At 41.4% G+C, this 23,730-nt stretch overlaps 1 protein-coding gene across 9 annotated transcripts in view; it reads left to right on the forward strand.

Moving 5' to 3' along the window:
- The window catches only part of Lars2 (leucyl-tRNA synthetase 2, mitochondrial), a 148,731-nt gene that overhangs the window by 29,381 nt on the left and 95,620 nt on the right, over positions 1–23,730 (forward strand). For 5 of the 9 annotated variants that reach the window (XM_076577445.1, XM_076577449.1, XM_042281927.2 and 2 more), the window contains exons 1-2: positions 4,543–4,677; positions 11,342–11,593. In XM_076577445.1, the coding sequence (XP_076433560.1) occupies positions 11,360–11,593 (234 nt within the window). In that variant the 5' untranslated portion in view covers positions 4,543–4,677; positions 11,342–11,359. Of the gene's footprint in view, positions 1–4,474; positions 5,073–11,341; positions 11,594–23,730 lie in introns of those variants that run through there. The other 4 variants (XM_042281928.2, XM_076577446.1, XM_076577447.1 and 1 more) reach the window with 4 other exon arrangements.

Here is a 23,730-nt window from a genome sequence, read left to right on the forward strand (position 1 = left end):
TGCAACCCCAAAGGGAAGTGACCAATGGGGAAATGAATTAACTAAAGGCTAAATTCAGGTAATATCTAAGAAGAGGGTTCTTATGTGTTCAACTATAATCTTAAACGTGGTTGGTAGAAAGTGTTAAGAATCTATAAGTTGGTAGGTCAATGGGAGAAATAAAACTGTCTTCTTTTTTCCTGTAGCTCCTGTCTGTCCAAGCTATCTGCTATTTTTCTGCAGGGTGGGGGAAAGTGTGCTCAGTCACTAGGCAACCTGTGTACAGCTAGATGCCTCTGGTGATAGTTAAAGGGAGATCTGGAACTGGTGGTAAGGTTTGGGAAAAGAGGAAGTAAGGCTTAATTGGCACATCCGCCAGGCCTTCTCAAACAGGTAGCCTGGATGCTTAAGTTTGTTCTTAGAGAGTACAGAGGTATCTCTGATAAGGTACTTTCCTCCATCCGGTGATGGACCTGGCCGGATGCTACCAATAATGATAATTACAGGGAGGCTTGAACTGGGAGTTCTGGCTGAGCATAGCTGTTAGCACAGAAGGTTATCTAAATGTTCCTAGAAGTGGTTAGGTAAGTAGTTAGAGGTCTATAAAGTTAGTAAGGCTGTAAGAAAGGAGGGGTCTGAGCTAAATTGTATAAAACTATTACTTAATGTCTACCTGACCTAGGTGGTGTCCCCTTGTGGAATTTACCTTAAGTCAGGAGACTCGCCTGTGGGTTGTTATCACTGTTAATCCTCGGAAATTGGGTGACCACCTGGGCGATGTCTCCTTTAGTCCTTGAAAGTGGCTAGGGGAGATATCTGATTCCAGAGAAAGCCTTTCCTGAGGCTGTTCTCCAAATACCTGGGATGTGTGTGTCCAGAGAGTGATCAGTCCACACTGTTAGCCCTTCTTAGGGAAAAGTCAATTGGGAAAACTAGGAAGGCACACATGATTTTCATAACAGAATATAGCTGATATATAACAAGCCAAGTAACACCAAAAACTCCTTGGGATTTGGCTTCCTCTGGAGGAATTCCCTGATTCCTCCAGGTAGTGACTTTGCCATAACCAGCTGAGTTCTTATGATATTCCTGCGGCCTGCAGCAAGGGGGAAACTATAATCAGGATCTGTCATATGGAAAAGAATCCATTTTTTAAAATTTTTATTTTATTTGCATCATTGTGTTGCAGAGTATTTGATCACATTGTAAACCCCAAGATTGCATTATTTACTGAAAAAAAAAAACAAAAAACAACCAGCTTCTAGTTGTGGTGTGGCTCAGCCCTAGCACACACCTTTAATCCAAGAGTTTTCTGCTTGAATATTGTCAACAGGATTAAATAAAATCAACCATAGGTCAAGAGGGGGAGCAAGCAATCTGCTGACAGGAAAAAAACATAGAGGGTAGTAGGAAGTCAGGAGGAGAGAGAGAGAGAAGCAGAAGGAAGGGACATTTGGTTAGAGGAGGTTTTCTTCTTTCTTTCTCCTCTTTCTCTTTTTCTTTCTTTCTTTCTTTCTTTCTTTCTTTCTTTCTTTCTTTCTTTCTTTCTTTCTTTCTTTCCTTCCTTCCTTCCTTCCTTCCTTCCTTCCTTCCTTCCTTCCTTCCTTCCTTCCTTCCTTTCTTTTTGATAAGGCAGGAGAAAGCTCTCTTTCTGGGGCAACAGTAGAGGAGGAAGAAGCTGAGTGCTTTCTCTGTCTTTTTGAACTGGTAGGTTTTCACCTCAGTATCTGGCTCTTGAGTCTTTATTGATAAAATAAAATTATAGAGACTTAGTTAAAAACATTGGTGTTTTTGTCTGCTTGTATGTCAAGGAGACACTGCCAGCCGCTGCCATGACAAGCAGCATGTGAAGATGCCGGTAAGCCACGAGCCATGTGGCAAGGTATAGATTTATGGAAATGGATTAATTTAAGCTATAAGAACAGTTAGCAAGAAGCCTTCCACGGCCATACAGTTTGTAAGCAATATAAGTCTCTGTGTTTATTTGGTTGGGTCTGAGCGGCTGTGGGACTGGTGGATGACAGAAATTTGTCCTGACTGTGGGCAAGGCAGGAAAACTCTAACTACAGTGTAAGGGTGTTAGTTACAGACAGTTGTTATAGACAGTTGTTAGCTGCCATATGGGCACTGGGAATTGAACTTGGGTCCTCTGGAAGAGCAGTCAGTGTTCTTAGGTGCTGATCCAGCTCTCCAGCCCAAGAATCTATTTTCAATAAAAGATAAAAAAAAAAAAAGAGTGACAAGTTCATCTCCTGGGCAGTGCTTCCATGGTAACACCTTACATGAAGCACCCCATCTTGGTGGCAGAGAGATCAAAAGATCTGGGTTGGAATCCTGGCTCTTCCATACACTAGGTATAAGACTACAGGCAAGCTGTGTCCCATCATCTTCAAAGTGAGGGGATTAGGTTGCAAGTTATATTCTTTGTAATCTTTCATTTTGCAATTTGGGAACAGATACCCATATGACAGGCTGAAGACTACTTTGAATTTGTTGTTGTTGTTGTTTGCTTTTTTTTTTTTTTTTTTTTTTTGTAGGTGGACATTTTCTGTCCCAACTGTCAGCTCCCAAATCATGACCTGGAGACTTATTATTAATTATAAAAATGTGGTCAATAGTTTAGGCTTGTTTCTAACTAGCTCATAACTTAAATTAACCCATTTCTGTTAATCTATGTATTGCCATGTGGTTCATGGCTTTACCTGTCCTCCACCGTGTCTTGCTTACTCCGTGTCTCCTGGCGACCCTACCTTTCTTCTTTCCAGCATCTTCTGTATCTGACTGTCCTGCCTATATCTCCTTCCTAGCTAATGGCTATTTAGCTTTTTATTAAATCAATAAAAAGGTGCCTTGGCAAAGACACATCTTCACAGTGTACAAAAAGATTATTCCACAACAATTTTTAGGTAAGGTCTTACTATGTAGCCCAAGCTGGCCCGACACTCATTGTGTAACTCAGGCTGGCTTTTAACTCAAGGCAGTCCTCCTGCCTCAGCCTCTTGACTGCTGGGATTTCAAGAGTGAGTAACCAAACTTTGCTTTGTTTTTTGATTTTTGAGACAGGGCCTTGCTTTGTAGCTCAGGCTGGACTTGATTTTCCAGGCTCTCTATCTCAGCTCCCTAAGTGCCGACATTACAGGTGTTTGCCACCATACACTGATCCTAGTTTTGAACCCCAAACCTTTCATTAACTTGCATCATGGCCTTGAGCAAGACAGCCAGCTCCCTTTGGCTTCAATTTTTTCTTGTCCTAATCATTGTTGTTTTGAGAAAGGATCTCATGTAGCCAAGGCTGCCTGGAACTATGTAGGGAAAGATGACATTGTGTTTCTGATCCTCCTGTCTCCACCTCCTGAGTGCTGAGATTATAGGCATGCACCATGTTTTAGGCAGTGCTAGGTATTGATCCCTGGGCTTTGGGCATCTAGGCAAACAACTTCATCAACTGAGCCACATCCTCAGCCCCGTGCCTCAGTTTATATATTTGTAAACTGAGAAAGCTACATTAGTATTCAGAATCTCTCACATTCTAGCATAGTGAATCTCAGACTTGAACTCAGACCTTAACACTTTGGCTCATGTTAAAATGCAGGCTCTGAAGCAGGCTCCCAGAGTGGAGCCTGAGATTCTTATTTGTGCTGATAAGGTTTGATGAGGTTTGATGCTGTTCTAGGATAAAATGGTGTTTCAAGCTTTCAAGTATCAGGAAAAAATTTTTTTTCCCTAAGACTTGGAAATGGATGAAAGGTTTCTGTGTGTCCCTGGGTGGCACACAGAATAGAAAGTTTTATTCTATAGGAGTGTGCACCCTTGCTGGCCTCCCTATGGACTACACTCCTCTATGTAAGAACAGAAGCTAAGATGGAGAGTATGCAGTAATGGGATGGATTGTTTATGGAGGTACAATTGACTTCAGCTCTGCAGGAAAAATGGCTCTCAGACATTGTTTTTTGCTTTACTGGACATCAACCATTTTGCAATATTAGCACATTTTGATATTCTGAACTTCTCACATGTGTTCTTAGGATTCTCTCTTAAAAAAGATAAAGTATAGTTTCACCAACGCTCCTTTGAAATTCCTTAATTTATTATAGGCCAGAAGTACTTGCTCAGATGAGTGCAGGGCGATGGGGCACATTAAACTCCGAAGTGTTTGTTGAGGCAGCTTGTTTTCCTATCTGCCAGTATACTTTACTCCTACTCTCCTCTGGGCGATATGGTGGATGAAAGTGCTTCAACAATCACCAGGCCCATAATAATCAAAAAGTCAGACAAACCAGCCCAGTAGACAGCTTCTGCAGCGCTAAGATTAAACCCTGACCTTGAACCTCTCCAGAGCTCTTTTTATCACTTGCCGCCTTTATTCTTTAGTATCTCTCCGGTTTCTGCTACAACTGTAATAATGAGACTTCCAGGTAACTAGAATTTGTTCAAGTCAAGAAAGCCGCAGGCAGGGCGAGGCCTGGGCGGGGCCGGCCCGAGGCGGGACCGGTCTGGGGGCGGAGTCAGCGCCTCCGCTCAGGCACCTAGCTCCGCCTTCCTGGCTCCGCCCCTCCTGTCTGTGTCCCCGGCCTCCGCTTCTGATAAAGTTGTTGTTCTGCCAATATGGCGGCGCCCAGAGTGACTCGCGGGGTTTCGTTCGTGCAATGCTTTGGGGAATGAGGCAGAAGCGAGCTGCGGGCCAGAGCCTGTGAGCAGGTAACCCCCAGCTGGGGCTCAGGAGGACGAGAGACAGGCCCTGCTTAGCCCCAATCACTAGGGGCAGGAGGTGAAGTTGTGGACTGGCCCCGGCAGTCCCTTGCAGTTTTCCAAACCCGGAAAAGCTCCGAAATTCTAATTTTCAGTTCTTTCTGCCGTGGACCCTGTTGACAGCTCCGAATTCTTGCTCAGAGAAACGCACATCTTCACATAACTTTGAATCCTCCTCTACTCCTCGCCTAACCCCGGTCCCTAAATCTTCACTCCGGAGTTGGGGGTTTGGACCTAGTCAAAGATCATGCAGTAGTACATCTGGATCCACAGTATATTAGGGCCTGTCCGTCCTCAGAAGTCATCTGGATCTACCACCTTACAGGCTCACAGCTTTAGAGAAGGTGGAGTTCCAAACAAGAAATAACTTGCTTGAGGTCCTGCAGGAAATTAGAATTAGCATCGCCTTTTAACATTGTGTTTTGCAAAACATGTTTGTTGGGGTGAGGTGTGTATGTTTACTTATTTGTTTTATTTCTTTGAGACCGGGTCTTGCTGTATATTCCAAGTTGTTCTGAGGTTGATACGTAGCCCAAGCTGGTCATGAACATAGAATCAGTCCACCGGTTCAGCCTTTTGAATGTTGAGATTGGACATGCACCCACCTTCCTGACCTAACTTGATTTTTTTCCCCCTTTTTTGGAAACAGGCTTTTATGAAGCTGGCCTCGAACTCCCTAACCCTCTTGCCTCTGCCTCTAATTAGGTTTCTTGCATATTTTGGGAGCACATGGATGCTTTATGTGCTTCTCCTTTGTGTTCTAGTTCTTCATCTGTTTCCTACTGTTTTCCTATTTATAATCATCATTTGGGCCCATTTCTCAGGTCCGTCATATTCTCAGTTACTTTAACCTTAAGCCCACATAAAGTGAGATCAGGTCAGGGCTGAATTGAAAGAGGAGTACAGGGTGGGGGTTGGTGGGCAATGTTATGGAAAGACAGAAGAGACAATATTTCAGCAAGTAAGGAATTTAAGATGAACCAGAGCTAAGGAAGAAAGGGTCCAAGCTAATTGTAAATGTAAGTTGTGAGACACATCTTTCCCATTTAGTGTATCCACACTACCTTCTGCTAAAATGGCTGCTCTTGATGCCAGGAAGAGGCAATGCCTGTTAGGACTTCCATAGAGAGTTACTTAAAGTGGCCCCAGAATCATGCTTAGGAAGTAGGATGGAAACCCCGAAGTTCTCATAGGCATCAGTGCAGACAGACTGTTTCTTCCTAGCATGTTCTAATAAATAAGAATCTGAGGGTGATTGATCTTGGGCCTATGGTGAAGAGTGTGGGCTTTATTTTTTGCACAGCTGGGAATGGAACCAGTGGCCTCAAACATTGCCAGGAAATTACTCTACCACTAAGCTATATCCCAGGCCTCCATATTTACAGTGTTTATTTGTTTTATTTTGTTTTTGGTGCTGGAGATTAAACCCAAGGATATGCTGAACATCAGTTTTACATGCCTAACCCTTGGATTTTCTTAACAGATTTGTTTTAATTTTATTTACAATTTATTTTTAAGTGTGTGTGTGTGTGTGTGTGTGTGTGTGTGTGTGTGTGTGTGTGTATGTGTGTGGCTCTGGAGGCCAGAGGCATCAGATCTTTCTGAAGCTGGAGTCATAGGCAGTTATGAGTCACCCACTATGGGTAATGGGAATCAAATTGGGATCCTGTGCAAGAGCAGTCTGTTCTCTTAACTGCTGGGCGATCTCTCCTGCCCCTTGCTTGGTTATTTAAAAGCTGGGTCTCATTGTATAGCCCAAGCTTCCCTGCAACTCATGGTAGCCTGCGTTGCCCTGGCACTCTTCGTTTTGTTTTGCTTTTTGGGACAAGGTTTCTCTGTGTAACAACAGTACTAGCTAGTCTGGAACTTGCTTTGTAGACCAGGTTATCCTGGAACTCACAGCGATCTACCTGCCTGCCTCCTGAGTGCTGGGATTAAAGGTGTGCGCCACCATGCTTGGCTTTGTCTTGGGACTCTTGACAGTCATCTTTCCTCAGCCTCCCAAGCTACTGGCATTCCAGGTGTGAGACATCACCGATTCTTAACCACCCTGACATACATACGTTGCTGAATTGTTTCAGAGAAGTCTTCTCAATTTATATTCCTACCAGCAGTATATACAAATAATTATTTTCATTCAAACAATTTTTTGCCAGTATGATAAGCAGGATATTTAATTGTTTTTATTTCTTTGATTAGTTGTAAAGTTGATCTTTTCGTATTTTTTTGGCCTTTGTTCTGTCTTATCAACTCCCCCCACCTCCATTTTCTGGTGCCATGGATTGAATCCAGGGCCTTGGACTTCCTAAGCAAGCACTCTACCACTAACCTGCCTACATCTTTGCCTATTTAAACATGGTTTTGGGTTTCTCTTCTCATATGTCAACTCTTTATGGAGCTGTAGTTTGAGACAAATAATGTCCTTCAGCAAATTGTTTACTCGTTAGCAATTTGTTCATATATTTCTAAAATCTTTCTTTCTTTCTTTCTTTCTTTCTTTCTTTCTTTCTCTCTCTCTCTCTCTCTCTCTCTCTCTCTCTCTCTCTCTTTCTCTCTCTTTCTTTCTTTCTCTCTTTGTCTCTTTCCTCCCTCCTCCTCTTCCTCCTCCTCCTTCTCCTTCTCCTCCTCCTCCTCCTCCTCCTCCTCCTCCTCCTCCTCCTCCTTCTTCTTCTCTCTCTCTCTCTCTCTCTCTCTCTCTCTCTCTCTCTCTCTCTCTCTCTCGACAGGGTTTTGCTATGTAGCTTAGGCTGGTCTTGGACCTAAGATCCTCCTGTCACAGCCTCTCATGCTGAGATTACAAGTATGTTCTACTACACAATTTATATATTTCTGGCATACAGATATTTTATGGTTTTAGAGTAAGACTGATTATCTGTGGCACTTTTAAAAAATTCTTATGGGGCTGGAGAAATGGCTCAGCAGTTAAGAGCACTAGCTGCTCTTCTAGAGGTCCTGAGTTCAATTCCCAGCAACCACATGGTGGCTTACCACCATCTGTAATGAGATCTGTACCCTCTTATGGCCTGCAGGCATGAAAGTAGAACACAGTATACTTAATACATAAATAAATAAAAAAATTCTTATTATCTGAGTTTGATGATGTGTGGTGCCTATAAGCATAACATTTGGGAGGCAGAGGCTATGGGGCCTATTCAAGGTCATCCCTATCTGCAAGACTAGTTCAAGGTCAGCCTGGGCTATATGAAACCCTGTCTCAGATTCCCACTTCCCCCTAAAACATTGTGATTTATGCCAGTTTATGGTTTGAGGTGGAGCTTTAATTTAAAATTTTCTCAAATACATTGAAATTAGTCATTTTCAAAGCGAGCTGTGATGGCACACATGTAATCCCAGCACTGAGGAGGCTGAGTCAAAAGAATAGAGAATTGGAGGACAGCCTGGGCTATAGAGTGAGATCCTGTTATTTTTTATTTTTTTGATGTACAGATGTGCATGCACACATATGGAGTCCAGAGGTCAATATTAGGGTTTTAAAAATTTTAATTATTAATTTTATGTATATTATTTCATTAATGTGTACATGCATGTGCATGAGTATATATCTCTGTATCATACGTGTGCAGGAACCCTTGGAAGTCAGAAGAGACATTGGATCCCTTGAACTGGAGTTGTAGATGGTTGTGAGCTACCCTGTCAGTGCTCTATAGGATCTGTAGGAGCTGTAAGCGCTCTTCTACAACCAGCCATCTCTCCAACCCTCAGTGTTAGGTGTCTTTTATCTCTCTCTACATTAGTTTTTGCAACAGGGTCTCTCACTAAAACTGGAGCTTAGTGATTGGCTAACTTGGCTGGTCAGCAGGCTCTGGGGGTCCTCCTATTTACACAAATCCCATCCCCCAGTGCTGGGGATACAATCATATGTGCTGTCATACCTGTAGGGATTTTTCTATGGGTGCTGGGGATTTGAATTTGGGTTCTCATGCTTATACGGCAAGCACTTTACCCACTGAGCTACCTAAGCCACAGAAATAGTTCCCTATTACTTCCTAATCTGCATGGGATTTTTCTCAATGAACTTTAATTACATTTATTTATTGGTGGGCATGTGTGCCATGGACACAGCTTTCAGGAATTGGTTCTCTTCTCCATCATATGGGTCCCAGGGATTAAACTTGGGTTGTCAGGTTTGGTGGCAGGAGCCTTTACCAGCTGAGCCATTTCACCAGTTCTCATTGTGAGCTTTAAATTGTGGTGATATTATGTTCCCCAAAATATTGTGCACCCTAATAAACTTATCTGGGGTCAGAGAATAGAGCAGCCACTAGATATAGAGGCCAGAAAATGGTGGCACACACATGCCTTTAATTCTAGCATTCCAGAGGCAGAGATCCGCCTGGATCTCTGTGAGTTCAAGGCCACACTGGAAACAGCCAGGAGTGGTAACAACAGCCTTTAATCCCAGGATGTGATGGCAGGAAGCAGAAAGGTATTTAAGGCTTGAGGACGAGGAACTAGAGCCTGGTTAAGCTTGAGGCTTTTGAGTAGCAGTTCAGCTGAGATCCATTTGGATGAGGACTCAGAAGTTTCCAGTCTGAGGAAACAGGATCAGCTGAGGAATTGGCGAGGTGAGGTGGCTGTGGCTTGTTCTCCTTCTCTGATCTTCCAGCATTCACCCCAATACCTGGCTCCCGGATTTGATTTTATTAATAAGAACTTTTAAGATTCATGCTACATTAAATCCTTGTATATACTTAGATCTGTTTTAATGTTTTCTAGTTCATTGATTTAAGCAAAGGAGAAGTTATTAGAGAGCTTGATAGAATGCAAAGCTCATTGTTCATTCAGCAGGGAGTTATTCTGCATTCATATTGTTCCTGTTGGAGATTACTCATTGGCATTTTATCCATCATGATGGGTAATAATCATCAAATCTCAAAATATAGCAAACAGCGGTTCAGGTCAATTTGTATTTTATTATACTATTCCTATTTATGAAAGAGAATAGTCCATATACTCTGCTTATGTGCCATCTAGGAAAGAAATGTCAGTTATCTGTCTAGGTGCCTTCTGTTAATGAGAGTCTTTGGCTTGTAGTGGTTCCAGAATATAAAATAGGGCTGGAGAGATGGCTCAGCTGTTAAAGAATAGGTTCACAACCAAAATTAGAAGAAAACCATAGAATCTCTGACTCACATAGATAGTTCTAATCATATAGAAGTCTAAACCCTAAAAAGAAATGTAATTGTCCTCCTTATATAAAGTTGGCCATATAGAATTGCTAATAGCCAGCTTTATGTAGTTTACTCTGATTCCTAAGTAGTCATATTTACCTATTTTAAAATACCCAAGCCCAACTGATAGAGGAATATTCCCTGCTCCAGTCTGTCACCCATTTCAGCCCTAAAAGAGTAAGAAATATTAAAAATAATGGAAACTGGTATGACAAGAACTTGGGCAGATCAACTTATAACAATGCCAGTGCTATAGTACCATGTTATGTGAGTGTGAATTCCTCTTTTAGAGCCCATAGTAACCTTCCTGGAACATTTGACCCAGTGCCTTCGTGTGACAGTCCAAACCCTAGTAGATACGGGAAGGATTTTGAGAGAATCAGATGATTAACACCAGTTTGGAATGCCAGGTTTCCTTATGTCTCTCTTGTCTTTGAAAGGTCTTTCTATTATACAAAAAGGCATAAAGTTTAGGATGTTTAGTACTAATCTTAAATGTTTGATGAAATCTTACCTCAGCCCCTTAAGAGAGGTAGATTAGGAAAGTTTTTCATCAAAGTCATTTCTGCCATTCACCTGAGGAGGAAACCAGTGATGTATCAGAATTAAAATTTCACACAGTGTTGTAATCCAAAGAGTTATATGACAGCACTGCTGCATGCTATGTTATATGTTTATTTGTGTCTTATCTGATTCTCTGTATGTTTAGTTGCTGTGTAAGACAGCACTTTGTCTTTTGTTTTTGCCTGCTAGGGATGGAACCCAGGGCTTTGCCCATACTAAGCATATACTCTGTCTTTTCTGCCTGAGACTCTTTGTTGCTATGTCTGTAGTGCTTGGAACAGTGTGTGGACATGATCATTCAATACGTTTTTGGCAAATGAAGAAACAAGTAATTACTAGTTTTTGAAATAATGGCTATTTCCTGGCTTAGTCTATAAAGGTCTGTTTAACTCACTATATATATGTGAAAAATGTTAACTTAGTTCAGAATTTCTGGTCCTTCTGGGAGATGTGTTCAGATCCCTTCTGGTATTTGAGTTCAAGGCTAAGACAAGATGTGCTTAGAGCTCTTCTGGGTTCAGACAGACAGCAGTTGATAGGCTAGGTAGACTCTGGAGGGAGGAGCTCCATCACCTCCCATGCTGACTGCAAGTTCTGTAGCAACTGGCCTTTGTGATGGACTCCCTTTGTTTCTGAGAGGGTTTTGTATCTTTGGTATTTGGGGCAGGGATTGCCTTTATGTTTTCCAATAAAAAGTTTGTATCTAATTCAACATAACTTCTAAATTGTTCTGTTAGGAAATGATTATCAAAAGAAGAAGAGAAAGTATATGAACAGGCAATAAATGCTGGGCCTTAAGACTAATCTTGAGAGAGTTCTGAGTGGTGCATATCATGTTCCTCTGGCCTCTTTTCTAGGGTCTTCCCTCCTGAAGAATGGCGTCAGCTTATCAGAGGCTGAGTTTTTATGCCTCTCCTCTGAGAAGGCAGCTCATTTGTGGGCCACCTGTCATCCAATGGGAAAGAAGAATAATTCCAGGGTGTGCCAGAAGTATTTACAGTGCTACAGGGAAGTGGACGAAGGAGTACACACTGCAGACAAGAAAGGATGTTGAGAAGTGGTGGCATCAACAGATAAAAGAGCAGGCGTCCAGAATTTCAGAAGAAGACGTGAGTGTTCCGAGAGGGTTGATGTATCAGTTACTTTCCTTGTTGCTGTTGCCAAGGTGTAACTTATGGGAGGAAGAGTTTATTGTGATTTACAGTTTGAGGGAATAAAGTCCATCATGGCATGTCAGGGAAGGGATGGCAGTCTGGCAGGAATGTGAGGTGGCTGGTCACATTGCTTCCATATGTTAGGAAGGAGAGAGTAGACTGGAAGTAGGGCTGGGCTTTAGAACCTCAAGGCTCACCTCCAGAGAACCATTTCCTCTGGCAAGGCTCTACCTCCTAAAGCTTCCACAACTTTTCAAAATGATACCACCAGCTGGAGACCAAGTGTGCAGACATGTGGTCCTATGGGGGACATTGCACATTCAAACCATATCAATAGAGAAGAGAAACTAAGGACTTAGACTCTGGACTCACACTGTTTGGTTTAGAATAAGTTATTAAGTGTAACACAAATTGCTGAATGACCTTATTAATAATAATAATTAAAAACAAAACAAAACAAAACTCAGAGCCAGATATTGGGGTGAAAGCTGAAAGATCAGAGAAACAGAACAAGCCAGCCACATTCTTACCTCTACGAAATTCTCATCCTCAAAAGAGAGACTTCTTGTTTACTCACGCCTTGTATACCTTTCTGTGCCCTGCCATCTTCCTTCCTTCCTAGTGCTGGATTAAAGGTGTGTGCCACCACACCTGGCTCTGTTCCCAGTGTGACCTTGAACTCACAGAGATCCAGATGGATCTCTGCCTCTCAAATACTAGGATTAAAGTCATGTGTTACCACTGCCTGACCACTATGTTTAATATAGTACCTAGCTTTGTCCTCTGATACCCAGGCAGGTTTTATTGGAGTACACAATATATCACCACATTTCCCCCGTTTTTTTTAATCTAAAATAATAAAAGAAGGTTATAACTAATATAAGAAAAACTAGATACAATAAGTACAATAACTATATTTAATATATACAGTCAAGAATTAGATCAACAATGTCTAGTCCATTTGCATTTGACAAATTCAGTGAAAATACTCCATTATGTATCCTATTTTGGTGAGTCCAAAATGTACCTAATTCACTTTCTATCATAACTTATATTACCGACCCCAAACTATCTTTTGGTGTCTTTCAAACTTATACACTTTATACCTCTTTAATGAGTTTCTGTTCTGAATTTGTTAACAAGGAAAACTATAACTATCTAATCTTCAACTATCTCAGAGACCTGAGAAGGAAGTAATATTGACTGAGTAAGGAGGAAGTGCAAACAAGCGACTTCCAACAAATGTGAGAAATGACAGAAACAGCTGGCTGCCTGGACAGTCACCCAAGGTTCCTCTGCAATGTTGGGGCATCCATCTTCGGCCTATAGGCCTAGCATATCTGACAGATTCATCTGTGAAGCAGGATTTTCTAAAGGGTCTTCCTACCTTGTCTTGGCAAGGATTGGCAGTCCTTTCTTTTGTGTCCTGCTTGTCCATTTTGGACAGCATACTGTCAGCAGTTGAGGTAAGGGCACTTTCTTGCCCAGTGGTTAACTTTTGTCACAATGAAAGTAAACTCCATATTGAGTTTCTTCAATGCCCATCAACTTCTCTGAAGTAGATTGGTGCTGCCAGGAGCAGATATGTCTCATTGTCATAAAAAAAGAAAAAAAAATCTATGTCATTAAAACATCTTAAATGCCATATTCTGTAGATCTCTGAAGTATTTGAAGATGACCTATCTAAAATATATTTCTGTTTGACCTTGAAAACATACCTAATATAACTACAAGTTTGATTGTAATGACTAACTACTAACCTGCATTTAGTTAATAATAACTTTCAAGGACTAGAAAATTGCATTGCCTTGTTAAATGAACTGTATAGGTACAATACCTTGAACGGAATTAGAAATCTATGTATAGTATTTTCTAACAAAATCAATCTGAAATTTATATCAATATACATAATTTATATACAATATACAAAAATCCAATCCAATTTAAAACTAGTAGTTATCTTTTAAAAGTAGATTCAATAATCTACTTTTTTTATCTTATCTATATCCTCTCTTTTTTCTTTTCAGAGTAGATTCAATAATCTACCCTTTTATCCTATTATTTCTATATCTTTATTTTTAAAGACTAGATTCAATAATCTACCTTTTATCTATATCCTCTTTTTCCATGTTTCTTCAAACAAGAACACCGAATCTAATCTCTTTGTTTAGCTTTTTTTCCCTGACCATTATCAATTAACAATTTGTAACCAACCATCCTGAACAATGACAATTATCTATAACCCATTGAGACAAAAAAACCACCCACCCCACCTCTTGGAAATGTGGGTGTCATGTTCTTAAAATTACTTCCTGCTGTCTGGGCGGGGGTGGGGTGGGGTGTGAAGGTATCTTTAGGGGATCCCGAAAAGAAAAATTTTGGGTTAATTGTCAAGTCCTAGGAGAGGTAGTGGTATCATTTGTTGTCCAGTCTCTGCATAATGCAAAAGTGAAGGGCTTGTCTGAAGTCCTTGCTTGAGTAGTCTGTGAGGCTGGATCATCTCAACTAGCCACCTCGAAATTATCCTGAGCAGTTTGTAGTCCAAAGACAATCTTTGGGTGGTGTTTATCATCTTAGTGGTATAATCATCGTCCTGATGGAATCGTCATTGTGGGGCCCCATCATCTTTTTAGAGACTTCAAAGTCTCTGTTAGCCATGGTCATGGTTCACTGCAGAAAACTGATGGAGACTCAAACCCAAAATCATGTACAGGAAGCTAGGTGAAGCCTTTTTTTTTAGGATTAGTTAATATTCTATATGATCACTAATATTATGACAGAAGTTTTATATTTATATATATATATAAATATATATATATATATATATGCCTCTGCCTCCCGAGTGCTGGGATTAAAGGAGTGTGCCACCACTGCCCTGGCTTATAAATTCTGATATACAATTCATACCTTAAGAAAAGTTTTAGCTGGGTGGTGGTGACGCATGCCTTTAATCCCAGCACTCTTGAGGCAGAGCCAGGCGGATCTCTGAGTTTGAAGCCAGGCTGGGCTACAGAGTGAGTTCCAGGAAAGGCGCAAGGCTACACAGAGAAACCCTGTCTTGAAACCCCCCCCCCCCAAATTTATCAATTTTGATGGTATTTATAGCTTTTTTTCTCCTGTAGAAACAAAATCAAGGGTTAGGGATTTAGCTCAGTGGTAGAGTGCTTGCCTAGTAAGCGCAAGGCCCTGGGTTCGATCCTCAGCTGGGGTGTGGGGGGTGGGCAAAAGCAAAACCTCATCCCCAGCGTAGTATATATCTTGGTTTTCATTCTGAGGTCAGTGCATCTTTAAAGTATACAGGCTGATTTAATTCTGTAGGTTTTTTTCTATTATCCAATATCTCTCCACAGCTGTGTTCCTTTGTCATTAGCACTGAGAAAATTCAGAGTTAATAGAGCATTATGTAATCTATTTCTGGGGGTTTTTGTTACCCCTTTCTGTTTATTTAGCATATCCTTTAGAGTTTGAGTTGATCTTTCTATGACTGCTTGGCCTGTAGGATTGTGTGGTATATCTGTAATATGCTTTATAGTGTAATAAGCAAAAAACTGTTTCATTTTACCAGAGACATAATGCTGGAGCATTGTCAGTTTTAATTTGTACAGGTATACCCATGATGGCCATAACTTCTAGCAAATGTGTGATTACAGAATCAGTCTTTTTAGAATTCAGAGCAGTTGCCTATTAAAATCCTGAATAGGTATCAATGGTGTACATATTTCAATTTTCCAAATTCTACAAAATAAAACACACTCATCTGCCAGATTTTGTTCCTCTCAGTACCCTTTGGGTTACATCCTGCTGGTAGTAGAATTCAATTGTAAAAAGAACAAGTAGACAGAAAAGGGGAAGTACTGTGGGATGTCTTTCTGTACACTGTGAATATGTGTTGCTATGATTGGTTAATAAAGAATCTGCTCTGGACTATCACGAATCAGGTTATAGCCAGGCAGGAAATCCAAGAGAGATACAGGAAGACAAAAGGCAGAGGCAGGAGAGACGCCTGCCTGCCACCCAAGGAGCAACATGCCAGCATACTGGTAATATACCACAGCCATGTGGCAAAACATAGATTAATAGAAATGGGTTAATTTAAGATGATAGAGCTAGCCAGAAACTTAAGCCATTGGCCATACAGTTTGTCATTAATGTAAATCTCTGAGTGATTATTTTATAAGCGGCTGTGGGGATGGGCAGGACAGGAGAAAACTTATGGCTACAATTAAGTGTATGGCATTAAACCAAATTATCGAATATCTCTATGCTTTTTTTTTTTTTTTTTTTTTTTCTAAACTGGAGGTGATAATAGCACCCACTTGGCTCCAAGGAGGATTGTTGGGAGGAGCAAAGGAGGTGATGCAAAATTAGGACGCAAAAAACTTTGCAGTGTGGTGTTGTGTTCATGTTAGTGTTGTACATGGTTGTGTGACAGACAGCCCTATGGTAGATATTCTGGTATGCTTTGATTGGGGGAAACTGAACAAAACCGAAGTATTAGCAGGTCTGGGTCCTTTTTGGCCCTGTATGGTAAGATGGCATCCATGGATTTAACAGGTCATATGTGAAATTACAGGAGAGGCCTGTGAATCTATCAGAAGGTTGTATGAGCTGAGAATATCTGTCTCTTTTTGCTGTAGACTTGGCCTATGCTCTGCCACTTGAGCATCATGGTCTGAGGAGGGAGGCCAGCCTGTTCTTTAATGTGATCTGAAGTTGGGCATCTCAGTGGATCAGTGGACCTTGGCTTCTGGTCCCAGTCGTCTGCCCATATCAGTTGTATCATGCATTTGGCTGTCATTAATTTCTTTTGAGTATTCTATGTCTCCTGTTACAATTGGATCAGAGAAAATACTAGAAGACTTTTATATTTATATCTTGACTATCCCTTTGTAATAGTAGCAACCCAATAGTAGAAATGTTTGTGGAATTAATTAGGTGAGGCCAGAGACAAAACGTTGAGTTGTCCTTGCAGCTAACACTGTACTGGACTTCCTTTTCCTGTCTCCTGACTCCCACTGTAGTCACACTCATTCCTTCTGTGAGGGTGAGAGCTGTTCATATTCACCTGAAAAATCGTTTTGGCATTGCTTGGAAAGAAGATCTGGAGTTAGAGAGATATAGTATATAACAAATAAAATGAACACTAAAAAGGAAAGTTGAGTAATTTACAGAGAAAACTTGGCCATTCCCTTAACTCCTACAATTCTCAGCTCCTCTCATTGTTTATCTTACAAGTTTGTTTTGAAAATCAAATGAGAAAATGTGGCTGAACTTTTTCTAAACTGAAGTGTCAAACAAACAAACAAACAAACAAACAAATAAATAGATAAAATCACATGCTGTTTTACCAGGGACTGAGAATCTGATTGAACACTGGACTATATGAAGCTTTAGTTTTCACCTCACATTGATATTAAGTACATTTGAAATCCACCTCACATTGATATTAAGTACATTTGAAATCCACCTCACATTGATATTAAGTACATTTAGAAGCCAAGTGTCTTGTCATCATCATCAAACCACTATTAAAAAGAAAAATGAAACAAATCCCAACTTCCATTTAGTGAGCATTTTACCATGTACCATTCCCATTGGTTGAATTTCTTAATATCAGAACAACCTTGAGAATGGGCATTGTTACCTAGGGAGTTAGAACACTGAAGTCCAGGTAATGTGCCAAGCTGGGGTCCACCCAACCTCCTGAGAGCCCTCGCTGTCTGGAAACTCTCTGTATCAGTCATCAAGGGAGAATAAAATGAGCCTAGGTAGACATGGGGATTTTGTCTGAAGCCTCACATCTCATGGCAAAGTGAGGGTCGGAACTGGAGGCCCTGTATGCCAGTGGGGACTGTTACAACTTTAAAGAGTGATTCAGCAGAGAGGCAGAACTCATGTTCTAAATAACAGTCTGATGGAAATATGGGACCAGCTTTTAAAAACCATCCTCTTCTCATTGCTGGCATTAGTATTTTCTCTTAAAGGCTTGAATTCCTGCACTTTTATGTAATTATGAAAATTTCCCTTTCAGTCAGATTCCTACTCAATTATAACACAAATTCCTGTCATTTCTTCTCTCTTTTCCACCTCCAGATGATAGAACTCATTTCATTGTCACAGAGGAAAATGACTTACTTAATTTACACAGAAAAGCACAAGGCAGGGACAGGCAGTAGGCTGGATGTATTTTCTTTAAAAACAAAAATGTTCATGAGTATCAAGACTTGGTAGCATTGCTTTTCTGCCTCTCTCCTATGAACTCAGGTTTGGAGTTCAGCTTGGCTAGTCTTTGATGAATTATTTGATGTTGCCATTAATTTAATCTTCATTGAACAAGCATACAAAAAAGGAGAGGCTAGTGAAGAAGCTGTGTATAGATAATGTTAGAGAAAGAATGATAATTAATATGATATAATAAATAGTACAAGAGGATAGGGCGATTATAATAGAAAATTGCTTTACATAATAACTTGAAAGTCAAAAACTAGAAATGTGGCACAGTCCTGTAGTCCCAGTACTCAGGAAGCCTGAGGCCAGCCTGGGCTACAAAATGACCCTGTCTCAGAAATCAAAAAAACCCTACAAGTAGTATATATCAAGGATTTAATTACTTTTCTAACTCCCAAGGAGCGTGATTACAGTCTTTTCCTGTAGTATTCAAAATTCCCAAAGAAAACCCATGGGGTCTAATGCATTGCAGGTAGGAGAAAGAATTCAGTAAAGGAGACAGTTTTATTTTTGTGTTTAGTGGAAATAGAGCTGTTTCACCTTTCATAAGAGCTTGTTCACAAGGGAAAAGGATTTTCTGTCATTCACCTTTTCTTCTCCCTGATGCGAAGGATGAAGCCCATGAGCTTGCACAGCTAGGCAAGGCAAGTACTGCATCATGGAGCTAAACCACTGGGCTGACATGATCTTCTTAAGAGCAGTGAAGTCTCCTCTCTCATGAGATCTCTATTCCCTGCCTGTCACTCTGCTTATTTAAGTCATTATTCTTCCAGTGATACAGAGGATGCTTTATTTTTGTATTCTCCAGATTCTGAGAAAAACTTAAAAAGTGTTTTTTTCTCTAGGTGGTATTGCTTACCTATTTACCTTTTTCATTTCTGGAGGATGGACAGGACAGAGAAAAGTTGTGCTTTGTGTGTTTTGGGGGGTGGGAGGTGGTTAACTTTTGTTTTTTGTTTTTGCTAACGATTAAAAACCTTTGCTGAAGTTTAAGAACTTGGCAAGAAGCTGGACATGACATGGTGATGTACACCTGTAATCCCAGCACTCTGGAGGCAGAGAGGCATGAGGATTGCTGCATGTTTGAGGCCTGTAGCAAGAATCTTAAATGGTCTTATTAATAAAATCAAACCTGAGGCCAGTTATTGGGGTGAATACTGGAAGATCAGAGAAGCAGAACAAGCCATAGCTTCCTCACCTTGACAGTTCCTCAGCTGATCTTGTTTCCTCAGACTGGAAGCTTCTGTGTCCTCATCCCAATGGCTCTCAGCTGAACTGCTGCTCAAAAGTCCGAAGCTTAACCAGCTAAAAAGCTTCTAGTTTCTGGTCCTCACGCCTTATATACCTTTCTGCTTTCTGCCATCACTCCCTGAGATTAAAGGCTCGCTTTCTGGGATTAAAGGTGTGAGTCACCATGCTTGGCTGTATCCTTGAACACATGGATTTCTGCCTCTGGAATGTTAGGATTAAAGGCGTGTGCTACCACTGCCTATCCTCTATGTTTAATATTGTGGCTGTCCTGTCTCTGACCCCAGACAAGTTTATTAGGGTGCACAATATTTCAGGGAACACAATACCACTACATTTCCCCTTTTTTGTCTAAAATTAAAAAAGGCTTATAACTAATACAAGAAAAATTATATCCAATAAATATATACAATATACACAGTCAAAATTACATTAATAATGCCTAGTCCATTAACATTTGACAGATTCAGATAAAAACTCCATTATATATATTAACAGTCCAGTAACATTTGATAAACTCAGACAAAAAAATTTTCATTACTTATCCTATTTAAAACAAGTAGTTCCTTTTTAAAAGTATTTTTTCTTTTCATAATAGAGTCAGTAATCTACCTTTGTCACTTTTATATCTTCCCCTTTTTTCTTTTTAGTGTAGATTCAATGGTCTACCCATTTATCCTATTATTTCTTTATCTTTTTTTCTCAGAGTAGATTTCGATGATCTACCTCATATCTATATTCTCTTTTTTTTAAACAAAACCTCTGAATCTAATCTCCTTGTTCAGCTTTTTTCCTGACCATTAACAACTTGTAACCAACTATCATAAACAGACAATATCCATAACTCATTAAATGATCAAAAAACCATCCACCCCACCTCTTGGGAATATGGGTGTAGTTTTCTTAAAAATTACTTCCTGCTTTAGGGGGTGAAGACATCTTTAGGGAATCCTGAAAAGAAATTTTTTTGGGTTAATTGTCAAGTCCTGTATGTATCATTTGTCCAGTTGCTGTATAATGAGAAAGTGCAGGGCTTATTTCAAGTCCTTGTTCAAGTAGTCTGTCAGGCTGGATCATCTCAGCTGGCCATCTCAAAATTGTCCTGAGTGGTTTGTAGTCCAAAGTCCGATCTTTCAGCTTAATGGCTTTACCATAGTCCATGTGGATTCGTCATTGCGGGATCCTGTCATCTTTTTGAAAATTTCAAAGTTGCTGTTAGGTATGGTCATGGTTCCCTGCAGATTTTTTTTTTTGTGCCTCCTCTGTGGTTTGGAGCAATCACAGTCTGATAAATGTCTGTCTCTCAGAACCATGAATGTTCTTCCCTAGAAGAGAAAATCTTGACAGCAATTTCTCCCTACCACTTGTCTTGCCAAAGTTTTCCAAACTGACCTTTGCCGATGCTTTCTTGTAACATGATGGTCCTGGCAATTCTTCTCTGAACAAGCAGCAGTAAACCCTTCGTCCCAGGTAGCAGCATCACCGCAGTGACCAACAGGATGAGAAGGAGCCAGCAACTAGGAGCAGCAGCAGCTGCCTCCATGGTCCCTACCACTGTTTGTGGCTCGGCCTGGGCTGAAGCTTCTCCCAAGTCTCCTAGGCCGGCCTCAAACTCGGGATCCTCCTGCCTCTGCCTCCTTCGGTAAATCCAATGGCATGCGCCACCACAACAGGTCAAGTGTAGCTCGGGCCTGAGAATTCGTACCACAAACGTTGGGTGCCAGATGTAGCAGGAATCTTAAATGGTCTTATTAATAAAATCAAACCTGAGGCCAGTTATTGGGGTGATGCTGGAAGATTAGAGAGACAGAACAAGCCACAGCTTCCTCAGAGGCCAACCTGTGCTACATAGCAAAATTCTACCTCAAAAAAACCAACCAATCAACCAATCAAACAAACAAAAAACCCCACTTGGCTGGAATCTGATTTTTTGTTCTGCTTCCCTGATTCAAGTTGTGTATTAGTTATTTTTGTTGTAATGAAATATCAGGTAGAAGCAACATAAGAAGAGTTTATTTTGGCTCACAGTTTTGGAGAATCCAGTCTAGATGAGGGGAAGGCAGTTGGTCATACTGTATCTACAAAAAGCAAGCAGAGACAGAGGAATGCCGCTGCTCATCTTTCTCTTTTTCAGTTCAAGTCCTGAGCCCATGGAACGGTACTAATTACATTTAGGCTGGGTCCTTAGTTAACCTATGTTGACTAACATGCCTTAACTTTGCTATTCTTGGTGCTTCTAGAACCTAACAGGTTAATAGATGGGTTTGTTTGTTTTGTTTTTTTTGAGACAGATGTTCTCAGTATAGCCCTGGCTGTCCTGGAACTCACTCTGTGGACCAGACGGGCCTCGACCTTACAGAGATTTGCCTGTCTTTGTCTCCTGAATGCTGGGATTAAAGGCTACCACTGCCTGGCAACAATTGGTATTAACCATTGCAAGTAGGCTCTGTCCATCATCAGTCATGCAAATACTAGCCAACAATGTTTAAAACATTCCCTCCCACACATGCACAGGAAGGGCTATGAATTTCTGTCTGTGTTTATATTCATTGCTTTGGGAGAGCCTTGATGCTTGGCTAAGCTCTAGGAAGAAGCAGGGACCAAAAAGAGAGACCTTGAAGGCCAAAATTAACAATAGTGTGACAGTAGATGGCCCATTCTCATTGACCACCAGCAGCAGTTACCTGTCACTCTTCTAGATGCCCCATTGTATTACAAATTCTAATTGGTCTTATTAATAAAAACCTACAGTCAGTTTCATGGTGAAAGCTGAAAGAACAGAGCAGCCAGCCACTAGTTCTTACTATAAGTAAATTTGTTGCAACTCTGTGGGTTTGGTCCTGGATTTTGGCACCAGAACATGAGTTTTCCAACTCTGGGAAGAGGTAGCCTGACCACTTGGGAGTCAGGTGATGGCTGGGCTGTGATGAGACAGCAGCCCTGGAGGGCTAGGTATCCTGGGAAGCTAGGAGCTGGGAGCTACTTAACCTCAAGCCACTTGGGGCAGCTCTGCTCTGGAGGGGAAGTTTTTCTGACTGGGAGAGTCAGACCTGGAACTGCTTCAGCAGGGAAGGGTATCCTGACTGGTCAGGAAAGTCAGGCCTGGAGCTGCTAGGACAGCTCTACAGGGAAGGGTATCCTGACTGTTAGAGAGAGTCAAGCTATACCTTGTGATGGGGGGTGGTCTCCCTGCAGGATATAGCAGTCCTGCTCCTCTCTTGGAGAGCCACTACAGCTGAACTTTGCTCAGCCCCCATTTAAGGGGGCTTCCTAGCAGATCTCTGCTTCTCCAGCCTAAGAAATTGCAGAAATTCAGCTCTGGAGAAAAGTGTTGCTTTTTCAGCTCTTTCAGCTCTCCCTTGCTTTGTCCACTGAGGGTCGTTTTAGCAAGGATCTTCTCTACACCAGTGAATGAAGATTTTCACACCCAAAACTCTTGAGAAAGAGATTTATTTGGGAAGGAGTAGTTCAGGAAAGTAGCAGCCTCTACCTGCCTAAACCAGGCAGAGTGGTTTATATAGGATGGCTTGGGGGTGGAGTCAACCAGTGATTGGTTAGTTTTTTTTTTTTTTCTGCCCAGGGATTGGCCAGTTTTGTGGGATAGGGACAGAGATGGCCCTGATTTCAGAGCCAAACTGTGTTTCTTTCACTGGCCTTTTTTGGCCTTTTGACACTGCTTCCAAGGCCAGGACACATTTATTTCACTGACTCTGATTCTAGGGACCAAGATTGTTTCTTTGGTACTAGTTTCAGAGTCAGGGCATGTTTCCTTGGTTCTGGGTTTGGGGATAAAGTGTTCACTTCTCTGGCTCAGGTCCCAAACCCAGGCTGTGTTTCTTTCCATGGTCCTGGGCCCCAGGGCCAGGGTTCTACCTTCCTGCTCTATGATTGGTTGGTTTCACAAGTCAGTTGGCCAGGGGCAGAGATAGCTCTGATCTGAGCCAAACTGTGTTTCTTTCACTGGCACATTTCTTTTGCTGACTTTGATTCTAGGAACCAAAAGTGTTTCTTTGGTACTTGTTTCAGAGTCAGGGCATATTTCCTTGGTTCTGGGTTTGGGGATAAAGTGTTCATTTCTCTGGCTCAGGTCCCTAACCCAGGCTGTATTTCTTTTCTTGGTCCTGGGCCCCAGGACTAGGGTGCTACTGTCCTGCTCTGTGATTGGTTGGTTTCACAAGTCAGTTTGCCAGGGGCAGAGATGGCTCTGATTTAAGCCAAACTGTTTCACTGGCCTTATCTGAGCCATCTTTCCCTAGTTCTGGGCTCCAGGGTCAGGGTGGATTTCTTTAGTCAGCCCCTTTTCCCTACACTTACCTCTATGAAATCCTTAGCAGAAAGAGGGAGATCCTGTCTCTATGAATCCTGAGACTAAATGCCATGCTATCCTGTCTCCTCCTGCCTTATATTCCTCTCTCTGCCCAGCCATATTGCTTCCTGTCTCCACCTTCCTTGTACTGGGATTGAAGGCGTGAGATCCCAAGTGCTGGGATCAAAGGTGAATGCCACTACTGCCTGGCTCTGTTTCTCTTTTAGACTGGATCAGCTTTGTGTAGCCCAGGGTAGCCTTGAACATCACAGAGATCCTTCTGCCTTTGCCTCCCCTAGTGCTGAGATTA

This window comes from Peromyscus maniculatus, chromosome 7, assembly GCF_049852395.1.
Source record: "Peromyscus maniculatus bairdii isolate BWxNUB_F1_BW_parent chromosome 7, HU_Pman_BW_mat_3.1, whole genome shotgun sequence".
NCBI lineage: Eukaryota > Metazoa > Chordata > Mammalia > Rodentia > Cricetidae > Peromyscus > Peromyscus maniculatus.